Source organism: Plecotus auritus (genome assembly GCF_963455305.1).
Source record: "Plecotus auritus genome assembly, chromosome: 2".
NCBI classification, from domain to species: domain Eukaryota; kingdom Metazoa; phylum Chordata; class Mammalia; order Chiroptera; family Vespertilionidae; genus Plecotus; species Plecotus auritus.
Genome location: NC_137771.1, coordinates 34,917,823 through 34,933,351, shown reverse-complemented (window position 1 = coordinate 34,933,351; position 15,529 = coordinate 34,917,823). Strand labels below are relative to the sequence as shown.

The window sequence follows — 15,529 nt, the reverse complement described above, 5'->3', positions numbered from 1 at the left end:
CTGGGCAAGTCTATTTTGAAGAAGTGGCATTAGAAGAAGTTCAAGTTTAAAAAATTTGTCTCTCAAAAGAAATTTCAATCGTTGTACTGTTGGTATTTGGCTCTGTTGACTAATGAGTTTGCCGACCACTACACTAAGTCTATGATGAGTCTACACCATCGCCCTGTTTCACAAATGAGCACTGGAAATGCAGTAGCCACAGTTCCAGTTCAAAGTTTAGTATTGATCCAAATAATTTGTTTTGGGCACAGAAAAAATACATAATCAGCAGCATAGCCCAGGTACTGATAGAGAAAATGATAGAATGATTCAGAATGAAACAAAATAATTTTCAATAATAGTATTTTTTCTAGAAAAGAGGTCAATTGCTTACTTTGCTGCAGACTTCTGAATCAAAGGTGAGACCAGATGGAAACGTATATATGCTGAAAGAAAAAAGATTATAGATAAGAAAATAAAGAACAGAGGACTCAAATAGTTTATGTATCTGCTATTTATGCCCAAAATCATGCTTTTTAAAAATTCTGAAATAAGCTACTAATCCTTAAATCCTTATTACATTTTTATCCTTAGAGGTTCTTTAAAAAGTAATATTTACCATTCCAAATAATGACCAAAAGGCACACTTTAATCTACCGGAAGATCAGATATACAGACAGATACACAGAGAGACCTATGAATACTCATATTTATCAATAGCATTAGTCAGGGAAAATGTTTACAGAGATATACATGTCAATAACATTAAAGGAAAAATCCCAATGTTCACAGAAAGTTATAACAGAGCCTTTCCAAGGAAGCTGAATAAATGTTAAGAACATTTTTTTAGAAACTCTTATAAGCTATTCAAGAAAACAAGAACACTCAGTCTTTAATTCCAGGTTGCTTCAGTAATTTCCTATGCTATGCACAGGAACAGAAAAAAAAAAGCAACACACTTTGGGCTACCATGTTGAAGAAAAGAATTTTAGAGTCTGTTTAACTGTATACTATGCTTCCTCTATTCAGAAAAAAAACAAAACAGTAGAGGGAGGTAGATATACAGAGAATATTTCTCATTTGTAATGCTGGATGAGGCTACGATGTCTAAGAATAATTTCCTTCAGTGTATTCTTACTTCATTTTTTAAAAAATCCTCGCCTGAGGATATGTTTTTGTTCATTTTAGAGAGAGAGGAAAGGGGAGAAAGAAACATCAAGCAGTTGCCTCCCGTGTGTGCCCCATCAGGGGACTGAACCCACAACCTGGGAATCAAACCCACAACCTTTGGTGTACTGGACAACACTCCAATGTTCAAAAGTACCTATTCCCTAAAATGGCCAAAAAAACTGACTGTGCTTTCATTAAACTGAAAGTAAAATATCTGAAAAACAATTTCATGTTAGGTTTGAATCTTTATTTCCTAGAATCTGTAGTGTCTACAGGATTTTTGTGATAGCACAGGAACACAGTATTGATCTGACAGATACACCTAGAAAAGGTATTCAAATGGAAGGGGAAGAAAAAAGGGAGGTAGATGATAGACATAAGGAAAAACATTTGCTACAAAATGAAAAAAGATTTGTAACACTTATTTCACTTCTTTAAGGGATGGAAAATTTTACCTTTGGGGATTTTGAATTTGTTGTCTTTCTTATACCACAGGCAACCTTGTGGAGTGTTCACAATTTTAACAGGGTATTCTGTCTCAGGAGAATCAAAAGCTTTCAACATGAAGTCCGAGGCTAACAAAAGAAAAGAGTAATAACTCATTCAGATATATTAGCAGGGTTCCTAGTAATCCATAATTGGTTTCAGAATTCTAGGTAAACTTTTCTTTGTGAAATCTGAAACAAACATTCTTAAAATAATATTATTTCTTTATGCAATTAAACATTTTGCTATTTTCCATTCTAATTGATTTTTTAAATGCTTTCACAACGATTACACTGACATCACAACCCATTATACTGATTTCACAACCCTTTAATGGGTTGCAATCTGTAGTTTGAAAAACACTTAAAACAACCAGATGAGATAATGGTAATTCCTACATAGACTGAATGAAAGGATCAGCTATGATAAAGCAAAAACAAATACTTCAGAGATTCCCCAAATCTATGTTAAAGTCCTGTTTCCTCCATTCACCAACTGAATAGTCTTGGACAAGTTGCTTTGCTTTTTTGAGCTTCAGTTTTCTCATTCAAAAAAGTAAGAAAACAGTAATGCCCATCCCAGAGTATTACTGGAAACTCAAATATGAACCTAATGGTTCTTTGTAAAACACACTGTTCTATACAGGTGATTTTTATGAGAACATGGATGGATTATGTATAATGATAGCTATTTCACTGACCTATGTACTTGTTTTCAGCTGGAAGATGAAGATCTGGATTTAATTCAAAATTACTCTTCCACAGTTCAGCCCAAGAGTTTTCAACATCTGTAGAAACGGAAAAACAAATTGGTCCAATAAACAATGCAATGTTCAGAATTCTTTCAATAACAAACCAATCAACAACTGGCTTTCACAAATCAATTCTCCTTTCTTCGGAAACCTGTGATTGACATATCTAGGCATTCTAGACTCTTGCTACTCAGTGTGGTCTCTGCTGCATTGGTATTACCTGGGAGCTTGTTAGAATTGCAGAATCTCAGGCCCCACCCCAGAGCTACTAAATCAGAATCTATATATATTTTTTTAAATATATTTTATTGATTTTTTTACAGAGAGGAAGGGAGAGGGAGAGAGAGCTAGAAACATCGATGAGAGAGAAACATCAATCAGCCGCCTCCCGCACACCCTCTACTGGGGTTGTGCCCGCAACCAAGGTACACGCCCTTGACTGGAATCGAACCTGGGACCCTTGAGTCCGCAGGCTGACGCTCTATCCACTGAGCCAAACCAGTCAGGGCCAGAATCTATATTTTAATAAGATCTCCAGGTGGTATACATGCACACTGAAGAAGTTTGAGATGTACTTTTCTAAAACATATTCAAAACTGCCCCCTAACTATCAAGACAACAGGATTTTTTTTTACTATCTAATAAATATAGATATAATCATAGCAGTAAATAATTTCCTGCATAGAAGTAATTTTCATTTCAAAATAATCTAAAAATACATATACTTTTTCCCTACAGGAACTATCAGACAAATTATTATCTTTTTATTTTATTTTTAAAATCCTCACTTGAGGACATGCTTAGAAAGGAAGGTAGAGGGAGGGAGGGTGGCAGAGAGAGAGAGAGAGAGAGAGAGAGAGAGAGAGAGAGAGAGAGAGAGATACCAAAATGAGAGAGCGAGACCATCAATCAGTTGCCTTCCATATGTGCCCCGACTAGGGATTGAACCTGAAACCTAGGTATATGTCCTGACCAGGAGTCAAACCAGCAACCTTTCAGTGCACAGGATGACACTCCAACCATCTGAATCACTCCAGCCAGGTATCAGTCAAATTATTAAGAAATAAAAATTCCCAAGTTAGTCAGATACACCTTAATTATGTAGGACAATTATTCAAAATATTTTACCTTCCATACTATACTGAGTTCCAAACCATTTCTCCTTGAGGTCACATTTTCCCTCATTAGCACCAGACAGCAGAACGAGATTTGCTTTCTGAGGAACTAGCTGATTAAGGGCTTCAGCAATGACCTAATAAGAGATGGGAATGGGGGAGGAGACACATTAACAACTGTAACCTATACATCTCTGTTAAAAAGGTAGAACCACATTATGTTATGTTAAACACCCCAAGATCTCGATGTAAATGAAAATGTTTATAGTCCATGAACACCCTAATTTATAAAACTTCATTAGACTATTAGTTGTTTAAATGTTTCTAGATAACGCTATATAAGCAGTACTCATCTCCAATCATATACAGAAACAGTATTACCAGTAAAAATAGTTATCACTAAGTTTTCACTATGTGTGAGATAATGTTTAACATATGTTATTTCCTTTAATCTTAAAAACAACCCTAAGGTACACCAATTTTATAGAAAATAACATAGCTTCAGAGGTTAAAGATAATTTGCTCAGGTTAAAGATTATGTAATCTGTACAGAATACAGCTAGAAGTGACAAAAAGTCTGTACATGATTCCAAAGACTATATACTCTTAACTGCCATCTCACACCCAAGAAACAGTAAAAACAATCCCAATGTCGGGCCTACTTCAATAATCTTTAAGCTGTGACAAGAACTGAAACAAAGTTTTATGGGTTAGTTTTGAAATGCTACCTACCATTTAAATATCATTTCTTTGAGGAAAAAATGACAAATGGTAGTTCAGAAAAAAGCATTTGGACTGTTGGGCACAACCATCCTGGGGAGGTGACGAGAAGGTATGGTTGCTGCTTCTTCCTTTCCCTTTCCCTACCCTCTTTAAAATGAGTAGTTATGTTTTACCTTACATCAAAGTTTCTCAAGCTTGGCATTATTAACATCTTGGACCAGATATTTTTTGTTGTGGGGTGCTGTCTTCAGCACTGTAGGATATTTAGCCATATCTCTGGATTCTAACCACTACATGCCAAGAGCAACCCCAGTATGACAACTGAAATGTTTCTAGATATGGACAAATATCCCCTGGGAGCAAAATCACCCCTGTGAGAACTGTTACTCTATAAGAAACAAAATTACTTGTTTCCCAGGAACAGTGGAGGAACGTTCCTGACCAACTTTATGTGTATATAGTGTTATGTATAAATCATATATATTTTGAATTCAGTGACTCTATTTTTCTTGTAAATATTTTCAAAATGATTACAATTTAATTGTGCAGTATCTCCAAATGAATTAAAGGGTAAGGCTAAACAACTCTCTAACCATGCTTAGCAACCAAAGCACTTAATTTTTAGGAATCACTTTAACTATTTAAGTAGATGTTTCAATACTTGAAAAATGGTGAAAATAGTACCTAAGAAAAAGGACTTCATTTTCTTTTATTAAAACATAATCATATACAAGTATCATGGAAAATTATCCACAAAACTACTGAAATTTCTTCGATTTAAACAACCAAGACATGACTAAATACAATTAAGCTTTCTCCATTCCCACGGTTCTTAAGCACTTTCCTGCACTTTCTCAACCTTCTTTCTCTAAATGTTAAGTGTTAGAAATGGAAACCTCCTTACTTCTGGCTTGTATTCAAAAAGAAGCTGATCTCCAGTGAGAAAGTCCTGCAGAGGGTACAGCTGCATGTTTTCGCACATGTTTTCCACATACTCAACAGGATCTGTCTGAAAAAAGGTAAAATTATTTCACACCAGAAACTCCCCATTATTATTCTTAATTTGCCACAAATACTTTTTTCTCTTTTTTTAAAAAAAGGATGCATCAAAGCTTCTAAACTGACAGACCCAAACATAGCTGCAGCTTAAGAAACTGATGGTCAGAATTCCAAAATGATATATAACCAGAGCTACTACCTTAAGGAGCTTAACACACCTCCAAACGCCTTTCCTGAACCCTCCCACACACCAGGCTCTAATGATATCACAGCCTCTTCATGAGAACAATCATAAGACTTAACTGTAAAATCACAATATGGGCTGTTTATATGTCAAGTGCCCCACAATGCAGTGAGGTCCCTAAAGACAGGATCTTCCTCATTTTATCATGGCAGCACTATGACCTAAAAGCTATTTGTAGCCTGGCTGGCATGGCTCAGTGGTTGAGCATCGACCCAGGAACCAGGAGGTCACTGGTTCGATTCCGGGTAAGGGCACATCCCCGGGTTGCGGGCTCCATCCCCAGTAGGGGATGTGCAGGAGGCAGCCCATCCACGATTCTCTCTCATCATTGATGTTTCTCTCTCTCTCCCTCTCCCTTCCCCTCTGAAATCAATAAAAATATATTTTAAAATAATAATAAAATAAAAGCTATTTGTAACCATGAGCCAAATTAATGTAAAATCAAAATGTGTGATAAGTCTATATAAAAAATTATATTAATCACCATATTATTTCAATTTAATGCACAGAATCTTGAACCAAGTGGAATCAAGTGGTTCCATTCCCACATTTTGTAATGAGGACATATATTCAGATTGATTAGGTAATTTGCCTAAAGTCACACAGTGAAAAAGTGACAGGCAGTTTAGATACTAGAACTCAGACCTCCTAACATAGTAATGAACACTCTTTCCAAAACACCACACCACCCAGTCCTTTACTAGACAATATGGGTTGTTCTCACAGCTAATGGAAGACAGAAAAGAAGTGAAGGTTACTGCATCCCTGGAGGAAAAATGAGACTAGCATACACCAAATTAGAGACCATAGGAATATCACATAAAAACAGAATAAGGAAAAAATAGAATAAGAAAAAAGAGAAAGATTCACTATTAGCCTCACCCACCCATACTTCAGGAAACATTTCTGAATCAATAAGTAAATTAGTAACTAAAGTGCTATTATTGTTTAAAATGACTCCTCCTCCTCCTGTTTTAATTTTTTTATCAGTTATTTTTACCAGCCATCTATATATATAAAAGGCTAATATGCTGTGTCCCTCCTACTATCCGACCGGTCTCTATGACACGCACTGACCACCAGGGGGCAGACGCTCAATGCAGGAGCTGCTGTGATGCACACTGGCCAGCACCACGGACCTGGCACCAACAAACCAACACTCAGCTTCCCCCAAGTGCGACACAGGCCCCACCACCACCCCGGTTAGACACCCCACCAAATCGCAGCCAATGCTGCCTAGACCCCATGGTGCAAAATGCAGCCCACAGCCCAGCCCAGAAACGGTTGCTGTGGGTTCCAGGTAATGATGTCACGTAGCAACGCCCGGCTTCCTCTCCCTAGCGACTAGCCTCCTTGCAGTTTCTTCAGCCAGGAACACAGGTGGAAACATTTCACACTTTTACCAAATGTCTGTGAAGTGTTTTCCCATGCCTCATCTCATTTAATCCTCACAGAAGTCCTGGAGTAGGTAGATAGGAGACTTTCTTTCATTAGCTGGAAAATGGAGATTTAGAAAGCTTAGAAACTTGACCCAACTGAAAAATAAGAAATGGCGGACCTTGAAAATGACTTCAGGTTTTCTCACTGCACAGAATATAGTCAAACACTGCTGCAGTTAAATATTTTACCCTTTGTTCTCCCTGTGTGATCTACAATAATAATCTGCTTTGTGTTGATATTTACTGCTGTGTTGCTGACAATTACCTGGAAGAGAAGTTGGGGTGCTTCACTGGGCTGGAAAAAGTTTAGCTACATCAGAAAACAGGTCTAATTAAGCCAGTTTATTCTATATATATAAAAGGCTAAGTTGACTCGCGCTTGCACAATACATATAAAGCTCTTGCTGGTGCCAATCGCATGTGTGTGTTTTGATCTATCATTGTCAATCATGAATTTGGTTGACACTTCTATTAAAGAGAAAGGGCGAATAGCGATATTAAAATATTTCTTCTAATTAATTTCCTTTCCTAAAAGACAGAACGGACATCATCCAGAACCACAGGAAGGCTGGCTGAGTGGAAATTCTACAACTAGAAGGAAAGAGAAAAGCTCACAGAGAATCAGAGGAGCGGCAAAGGGCTGAGGTACAGAGATACGTGCGCAGAGAGGAAGGGCGGCTGAGAGCCTGGCTGACTTTTCTCTGGCAGAAGGGGGAAGGAAACTCCCGACTGCACTGAAGTCCAGTTCCGACTGCACTGAACCCCAGTTCCGGGCGAAACCCCGTGGACCCAGGCTCATACAGGGGGAGTCTGGACTGACAGGTAGAGAGAAAGGCACATGGAGACCCAGAGACTCGGGGGAGCCGCGGCAGGCAGGGGTCTGGAGGCGTAAGCGCGCAAGTGCTCGCAGAGAAGACTGAATGCGGAGGTTGTCGCAGGCTTTCCCTAGAGGAAGGGAGTCGGAAGCTCCTGACTGCACTGAACCCCAGTTCCGACTGCACTGAATCCCAGTTCTGGGCTAGCCCCTGGGGACCCACGCTCTTACGGGGGGAATCTGGACTGTCAGGCGGAAACTCAGGGGAGCCGCAGAAGGCAGAGGTCTGGAGGCGCGTGCACAAGGACAGGGCTGACGGGAAGCCAAGACTGTCTGCTCCACCCTGAGACTCCGCCCCATCCAAGCTGAGCACAGAGGCTTTTGCAGTTTTGCAAGTCTGATCCCATAAGGCTGTCTCCAGCACCGAACTTCTCCCAGCGTAGACACAGCTGATCCTCACAGCCAACTGGCCTGGAGGTCTATTCCTCCCAGTGATACCAACAACAATCAAGACTTAACTACAACAAAGCTGTACACACAGTCCACAAAGGGGTGCACCAAGAGTGTCCACCTCAGGTTAACTGGGGAGGCCGACCCACTGGGCCATATAGGAAACCTAGCACACAAAGCTACCCTACCAACTCAGGGAAGCAGTGAAAATGCGGAGACAAAGGAACAGATCACAAACAAAAAAAATGGAGAAAAACAAACAACTGGATATATAATTCAAAACCACAGTTATAAGGTTTTTCAAGAATATCCTAGAAAAGGCCAATAAATTTAGCGAGACCCTCAAGGTTATGAAAAAGGACCAACTAGAAATTAAACATACACTGACTGAAATAAAAAAATATTATACAGAGACCCAACAGCAGACTAGAGGAACGCAAGAATCAAGTCAAAGATTTGAAATACAAAGAAGCAAAAAGCACTCAGCCGGAAAAGAAAAAAGAAAAAAGAATCCAAAAAGTTGAAGATAGTGTAAGAAGCCTCTGGGACAACTTCAAGCGTACCAACATCCGAATTATGGGGATGACAGAAGAAGAGAGAGAGCAAGATACTGAAAACCTATTTGAAGAAATAATGACCGAAAACTTCCCCCACCTGGTGAAAGAAATAGACTTACAAGTCCAGGAATGGCACAGAACCCCAAACAAAAGGAATCCAAAGAGGACCACACCAAGACACATCATAATTAAAATGCCAAGGGCAAAAGACAAAGAGAGAATATTAAAAGCAGCAGGAGAAAAACAGTTAGTTACCTACAAGGGAGCACCCATACGATTGTCAGCTGATTTCTCAACAGAAACTATGCAGGCCAGAAGGGAATGGCAAGAAATATTCAAAGTGATGAATACCAAGAACCTACAACCAAGATTACTCTACCCAGCAAAGTTATCATTCAGAATGGAAGGTCAGATAAAGAGCTTCACAGATAAGAAAAAGCTAAAGGAGTTCATCACCACCAAACCAGTATTATATGAAATGCTGAAAAGTATTCTTTAAGAAGAGGAAGAAGAAAAAAGTAAAGATAAAAATTATGACCAACAAATACATATCTATCAACAAGTGAATCTAAAAATCAAGTGAATAAAAAAATCTGATGAACAGAATAAACTGGTGAATATAATAGAATCAGGGGCATAGAAAGGGAGTGGACTGATAATTCTCAGGGGGAAAGAGGTTTGGGGGGTGCAGGAAGAGACTGGACAAAAATCGTACACCTATGGATGAGGACAGTGTGGGGGAGGTAAGGGCAGAGGGTGGGGTGGGAACCGGGTGGAGGGAAGCTATGGGGGGGAAAAGGAGAAACAATTGTAATAATCTGAACAATAAAGATTTATTAAATTTAAAAAAAAAGAAATCGCAATATAATTGTTGCAGATATTTTAAAATATCACACTCATTGCTACCTAAAAACTGTAATAATTATTACACCTACCACTAAACCTTCTTATTCACTGTATTAATAAAAATATGATATTTTTAAAGTACTTTATTTCAATATTTCCTTGGAACTACTGTATTTTACTCTATGCACCTAGAAATACTATTCTATGAACTGTGTAATTAATAGTATTGTTTCTTTTTTAAAATATATATATTTTTATTGATTTCAGAGAGGAAGGGAAAGGTGGAGAGATAGAAACATAAATGATGAGAATCATTGATCGGCTGCCTCTGCATGCCCCCCACGGGGGATCAAGCCTGCAACCCAGGCATGTGCGCTGACCAGAAATCAAACCGTGACCTCCTGTTTCATAGGTCAATGCTCAACCACTGAGCCATACCGGCTGGGCCAATATTGTTTCAATGTTAAATTGCCTGAGTGTGACAATTTTGGTCAGATTATGCAAGAGAATACATTTGTTTGTAGTAGATGCATGCTTTAAAATGTAGGGGCAAAGTACAGTAATATCTATAATTAAATCTCAAATGTTTTGAGGAAAAAATGCACATACACCCACACATACATATATATAAAGAGAGAAAGAGAAAAAATAAAATATGGCAAAATATTAGCAATTGGTGAATGCAGGTAAGGAATATACCAGTGATCACTGTACTGCTTTTTCTGAGAGTTTAAAAAGTTTGAGGGATGAACTATTATTCTGAGGAAGGATGCATAGGATTGAACAGATTTCAAAAGGAACCCAAGGCACAAAAGGGTTTGTTTTAAAAACCCTGTTCGAAATTCCTTACCTTTCAGCCTTACATAATACCTTTCTTTCATATACCCTGTGCCACAGACACGAAGGATCATTCACTTTTTCACATTATCCCAGAGCTCCCCACTGATGTGCTTCCTATTGCTTAGAATGCATCCAAACCTTATCCATTTTTTTTTTAATTTTGATTGATTTTATTTTATTTTTTTTAAAATATATTTTATTGATTTTTTACAGAGAGGAAGAGAGAGGGATAGAGAGTTAGAAACATCGATAAGAGAGAGACATCGATCAGCTGCCTCCTGCACGCCCCCCACTGGGGATGTGCTCGCAACCCAGGTACATGCCCTTGACCGGAATCGAACCTGGGACCCTTCAGTCCGCAGGCCGACGCTCTATCCACTGAGCCAAACCGGTTAGGGCAATTTTGATTGATTTTAGAGAGAGAAAGGGAGACGGAGAGAGGAGGAGAGAAGAGGATGGAGGGAGGGCAAGAGAGAGAGTAGCATCAATTCGCTGCTCTACCCATTCAAGCATTCATTGGTTGATTCTTTCTTGTATGTGCACTGACTGGGGAAGGAACACACATATTGGAAAACGCTCTAACCAACTGAGCTACCCAGTCAGGGCCAAAACTTAAGCATTTTTTAATCCTGAACTTAATTCAAATTTATCATATCCATGAAACCTTCCCTAGTCATATTCCAATCAAGACAAATGCTCTCCTTATCCAGAAATCCTAGAGTGCACTGTTTCTAACATATATGGTTATTACTACTCATTATCTTGTAGAATGTCTTTACAAATATTTGAACTCCCCAAATATTAAGTACCATACCAAGCTCTCCATGAATGTTTATCGAAGGGATAGACAGATGGATGCCTACACAGATTACCACACAATATGATTTGTGTCAATCTGCCTAATCCTTCACTCTTACTCAGTATAAATATTCAAAAACACAGAGTTAACTAGATAGACTCAAGGCCATCTTGAGACTCACATGACAGAGAGAGGCAAAATTAGAACTCCAATGACACTTCCAAAAAGAGGAACAATATCCACACCAGTTTCAACTTGGTCACATAAAACTTTCAAAAAGAATTTGACTTCCAGTACCTGCTCTTGGTAATGGAACTCATTGTCCTCAATTTTCTGAATCTCTTCAAAAATTCTATGAAGGAAGAAAATTACAATTATAAAACATATTAAAATTTCTCATTAGAATCATCAACAAGAAAAGAGAAGCATAAAAATAAGCAGACTGGCCATTTACATGTAGAGAATAAGACTATGGAGCCAATATAGGAAATTAAGTAGGAAATGCCTGAAAAATTATCAAAGCAGGACTAAAACATGTCTACCGGCAGCCTAAAGGCTAAAACATACTAGGATTAACTCCTGGCCTAATTCTAATAAGTATGTATTACCTTTTTTCTGGGCCTAGCTTCTGCAGCATTTTTAAATACTGGAAAACAGTATGAGCCACCTAAAAACAAAACATCTGATTACATTTTTGCATAAAGTGATATCTATATTTTTAAAACCCTCCATTTTAATTACTTACCTCATAGAAATGTTCATAACCCTCATCAGTCAATGTAATAGAAATGCTGAACACTGAGTAAGTAGAATTTTGCTCAAATCCTGTCTCACCATTTCCACCAAAGAGTGCAAGAGCCCAGCACCTATAGTCAGGAAAAATTAATCAATCAATATATTGGGACTGATAGTCTGCAAATACATCAAATTAACAAAATAGGTAAGCTTTCTTTGTAAAACTTGGGGAAGTCCAGCCTTTGATGCAAACCTGCTTTCCAACAGGAAGTTTAAAAGCACAAAGACTCCCAAGGAATTGCAGTACATTTGGGAATCACAACAGGAAATGATAGCCTTATTTATTTGCTTAACAGAAACTTATATTACAAAATAGTAAAACATTAACAGTTTTATGAAGCAATAGTAATTTTTGTTGAAGATAAAGCAAAATATTAAGAACCTAAAGTAAGGAGGGAGAAAGCCAGAAGAGAGTGGGAAATTCTAATAATATTAGTAAGGTAGAAAGGTTATGCACATCTCAAAGCATTTTACATTTATTGTGTAAGGCATATATGTACCTAATATCATTATTATTTTATAATAACCCTGCCCTCTCAGCTTTCTTTGAATGTTCTAGTACACACTAATGTTTTAAAGTACTTATTTAAATTTATCATGTACCTTTCCATTCTTGAATTAGTGTATAAAAAAGTCAAACAAGGAATTACTTTAATGTATTTGTCCTGATGCTAAAGCAATATTTCTATTATTTGACTAGACAATTTAAACACGTGCCTAAATGCATTAGGAAACATTCTGCATACTAGTATACTGTTCACAGTCCCACATACTTTTATGATTTATCTGCCCAATGAAGTTCTCATTAGTCTACCTTTTGGGGTACAAAAACTTGGAGATCCTCAGCATGCATGCATGCATGCATTCATTCATTCTCATTCATTCATTCATTCATTGTTAATCCTCACCCAAGGATATTTTTCCATTGATTTTTAGAGAGAGTAGAAGAGAGAAACCTCAATGTGAGAGAAACACATCTATTGGTTGCCTTCTGCATGAGCCCCGACTAGGACCTGGGCTGGGGAGGTGCCTGCAACCAAGGTTCGTGCTCTTACCGGATTCGAATCTGGGATCTTTTGGTCTGCAGGCCGATGCTCTATCCACTGAGCCAAACCGGCAAGGCGATCCTCAACATTTAAATAACTGACTTCCTTCAAATCTAAATTCTTGGTTAGAGCTAACTTTTGATGTAATTCTATAATCTATTACTTTATGATTTTTTAATTTTTGTGTACAACTACTTCCAACATGGACTAAAAGGGGACCTCCAAGGAAATACACAAATATAAAACAGCCATAAAAATAATCTAGGTTAGCCCTAACAGGTTTGGCTGGGTGGATAGAGTATCGGCCTGCAGACTGAAGGGTCCCAGGTTCGATTCCAGTCAAGGGCATGTACCTTGGTTGCGGGCACATCCCCTGTGGGAGGTGTGCAGGAGGCAGCTGATCGATGTTTGTCTCTTATTGATGTTTCTAACTCTCTATCACTCTCCCTTCCTTGCTGTAAAAAATCAATAAGATATATTTTAAAAATAATAATAATAATCTAGGTTAGCCCTGGATGGTGTGGTTCAGTTGGTTGAGTGTCGTCCATGAACCTAGAGGTCACTGGTTCGATTTCCAGTCAGGGCACATACCCAGGTTGCAGGCTCAATCCCTAGTTGGAGTGTGTGCGGGAGGCAACTGTTCGATGTTACTCTCTCACATCAATGTTTCTCTTTCTCTCTCTCCCTCTCCCTTCCTCTTTCTCTAATAAGTCAATAAAAACACATTTTAACTAAATAAAATTAGTTATTAAAGTGACTATAATTAAGCATTAGATTTGATTCTAGGCTTCCTGGCTGATAAAGCAAAAAGAGAAAAGAATGGGTTATATTAACACTTATTGTCTATTATTTTTCAGAGATTGCTATAATTCATTAATTGAATACTTGCTTTTTTCTAAGGTAAGAAAGAATGCTGCCTTTGCCTTCATGTCCAACCAGCCAAGAAATATAATGAAGTGGCTTTACTCTTTAAAAAAAAAAATGTTAAGGTTAGAAATTTTTTTTAAAAAAGGTATTAATACACAAGAAGATCATACTCCTGAGACTATGATATTTGAGAATATGATTATAAACTTATTCTTACATAAATTCCACTACACATGAAAATATAAATAATTTGATAGCACGATAAAAACAGAAAACATGGTAAAATTGAACTTCACCTGAAGTCACTAAATGAGTATAATCATTCCAAAATTTAAGACTACTAACTTTTCCTCTTGGACACCAAACTTACCTCGCATAATAAAATCTTTCATTTTTGTTTCACTCAAAGTGGAATACAGATTTTTTATCATTTTAGAACCTAATGCAATATGAATCATTCTGCATCTGTAAAAGCTTTCAGTATTCCATCATGCTCTTCAGTAAACTGAAATGTGTTGCTTTAAAGGTCAGAAAATCTAAGTTATAGTTTTAGTTTCTCCTTTAAGTAAATGCTCTTGAGCAGGAAGTTTAGCCTCTCTATATTTTTCTTTTTCTCTTCATTTATCTAACTACTTTCTCATGGGGTTTTCATGAAAATGCTTTTATTATATAATAACTAGAGGCCCATTGCACATTCGTGCACCAGTGGGGTCCCTCAACCTGGCCTGCGGGATTGGGCTTAAACCGGCTCTCCGACATCCCCTGAGGGGTTCTGGATTGTGAGAGGGCACAGGCCAGGCCAAGGGACTCCACCAGTGCACAATTGGGGCTGGGAGGGACGCAGGAGGTTGGCCAGCTGGGGAGGGGCTGCAGAAGAGCTCCAGGGTGTGTCCAGCCCATCTCACTCAGTCCTGATCAGCTGGACCCAAGCAGCAAGATAACCTACCAGTCGGCGCGTCTGTCCCCCTGGTGATCAGTGCACGTCCTAGCAAGCGGTTGAGCGGCCTTAGCATATCATTAGCATATTATGCTTTGACTGGTTGAATGGCCAATCGGACACTTAGCATATTAGGCTTTTATTATATGGGATATTCTTTAATAACCTGAGTAGTTATATATTATGTTATTCATATTGTTTTCCCACTGGATTCTACTATAATTTCAGAAATATATTTCTACCAAAACAAAATACAGAAAAATATACTGTGTTAGGAAATTTAACATTCTTAAATTTTAAAGTTACTTCATAGAATTACATTCAGTAAACTTTAAAAGTCAAAATATAATATGATTTCAACTATGTTAAGCAATCCCCAAAACCAACACAACACTTTTGAAAGTCTGAATTTGAATTACGTCTATAGTGAGACTGATGGAGGGGAGCAAATCAGTTAAAGAATGAACCCAGCTGATTACATATTCACATCTGAACAAAGCTAACTGTACTGTATTTGGTAACTCTGGAGGGATAAACACTTGATTTTTGTGAAGAAGGGGCTCCCAAAGAAAGCTCATTTACTGGGAACTCACATAGTTGGAAATGCAAAATAACTAAAAAAAAAACACTAGAAGGAAACATACAGAAATGTTAATGGCCTTTGGAAAACAG

The 15,529-nt window shown here is 38.0% G+C and overlaps 1 protein-coding gene across 1 annotated transcript in view; it reads right to left on the bottom strand.

Moving 5' to 3' along the window:
* The window catches only part of NRDC (nardilysin convertase), a 74,743-nt gene that overhangs the window by 14,083 nt on the left and 45,131 nt on the right, over positions 1-15,529 (bottom strand). The window contains exons 11-19 of the mRNA XM_080658032.1: positions 13,943-14,020; positions 11,958-12,078; positions 11,821-11,879; positions 11,510-11,564; positions 5,129-5,233; positions 3,515-3,638; positions 2,336-2,422; positions 1,605-1,724; positions 374-425 (exon numbers count right to left, since the gene is read on the bottom strand). Of these exons, the coding sequence (XP_080514158.1) occupies positions 374-425; positions 1,605-1,724; positions 2,336-2,422; positions 3,515-3,638; positions 5,129-5,233; positions 11,510-11,564; positions 11,821-11,879; positions 11,958-12,078; positions 13,943-14,020 (801 nt within the window). The remainder of the gene's footprint in view (positions 1-373; positions 426-1,604; positions 1,725-2,335; positions 2,423-3,514; positions 3,639-5,128; positions 5,234-11,509; positions 11,565-11,820; positions 11,880-11,957; positions 12,079-13,942; positions 14,021-15,529) is intronic.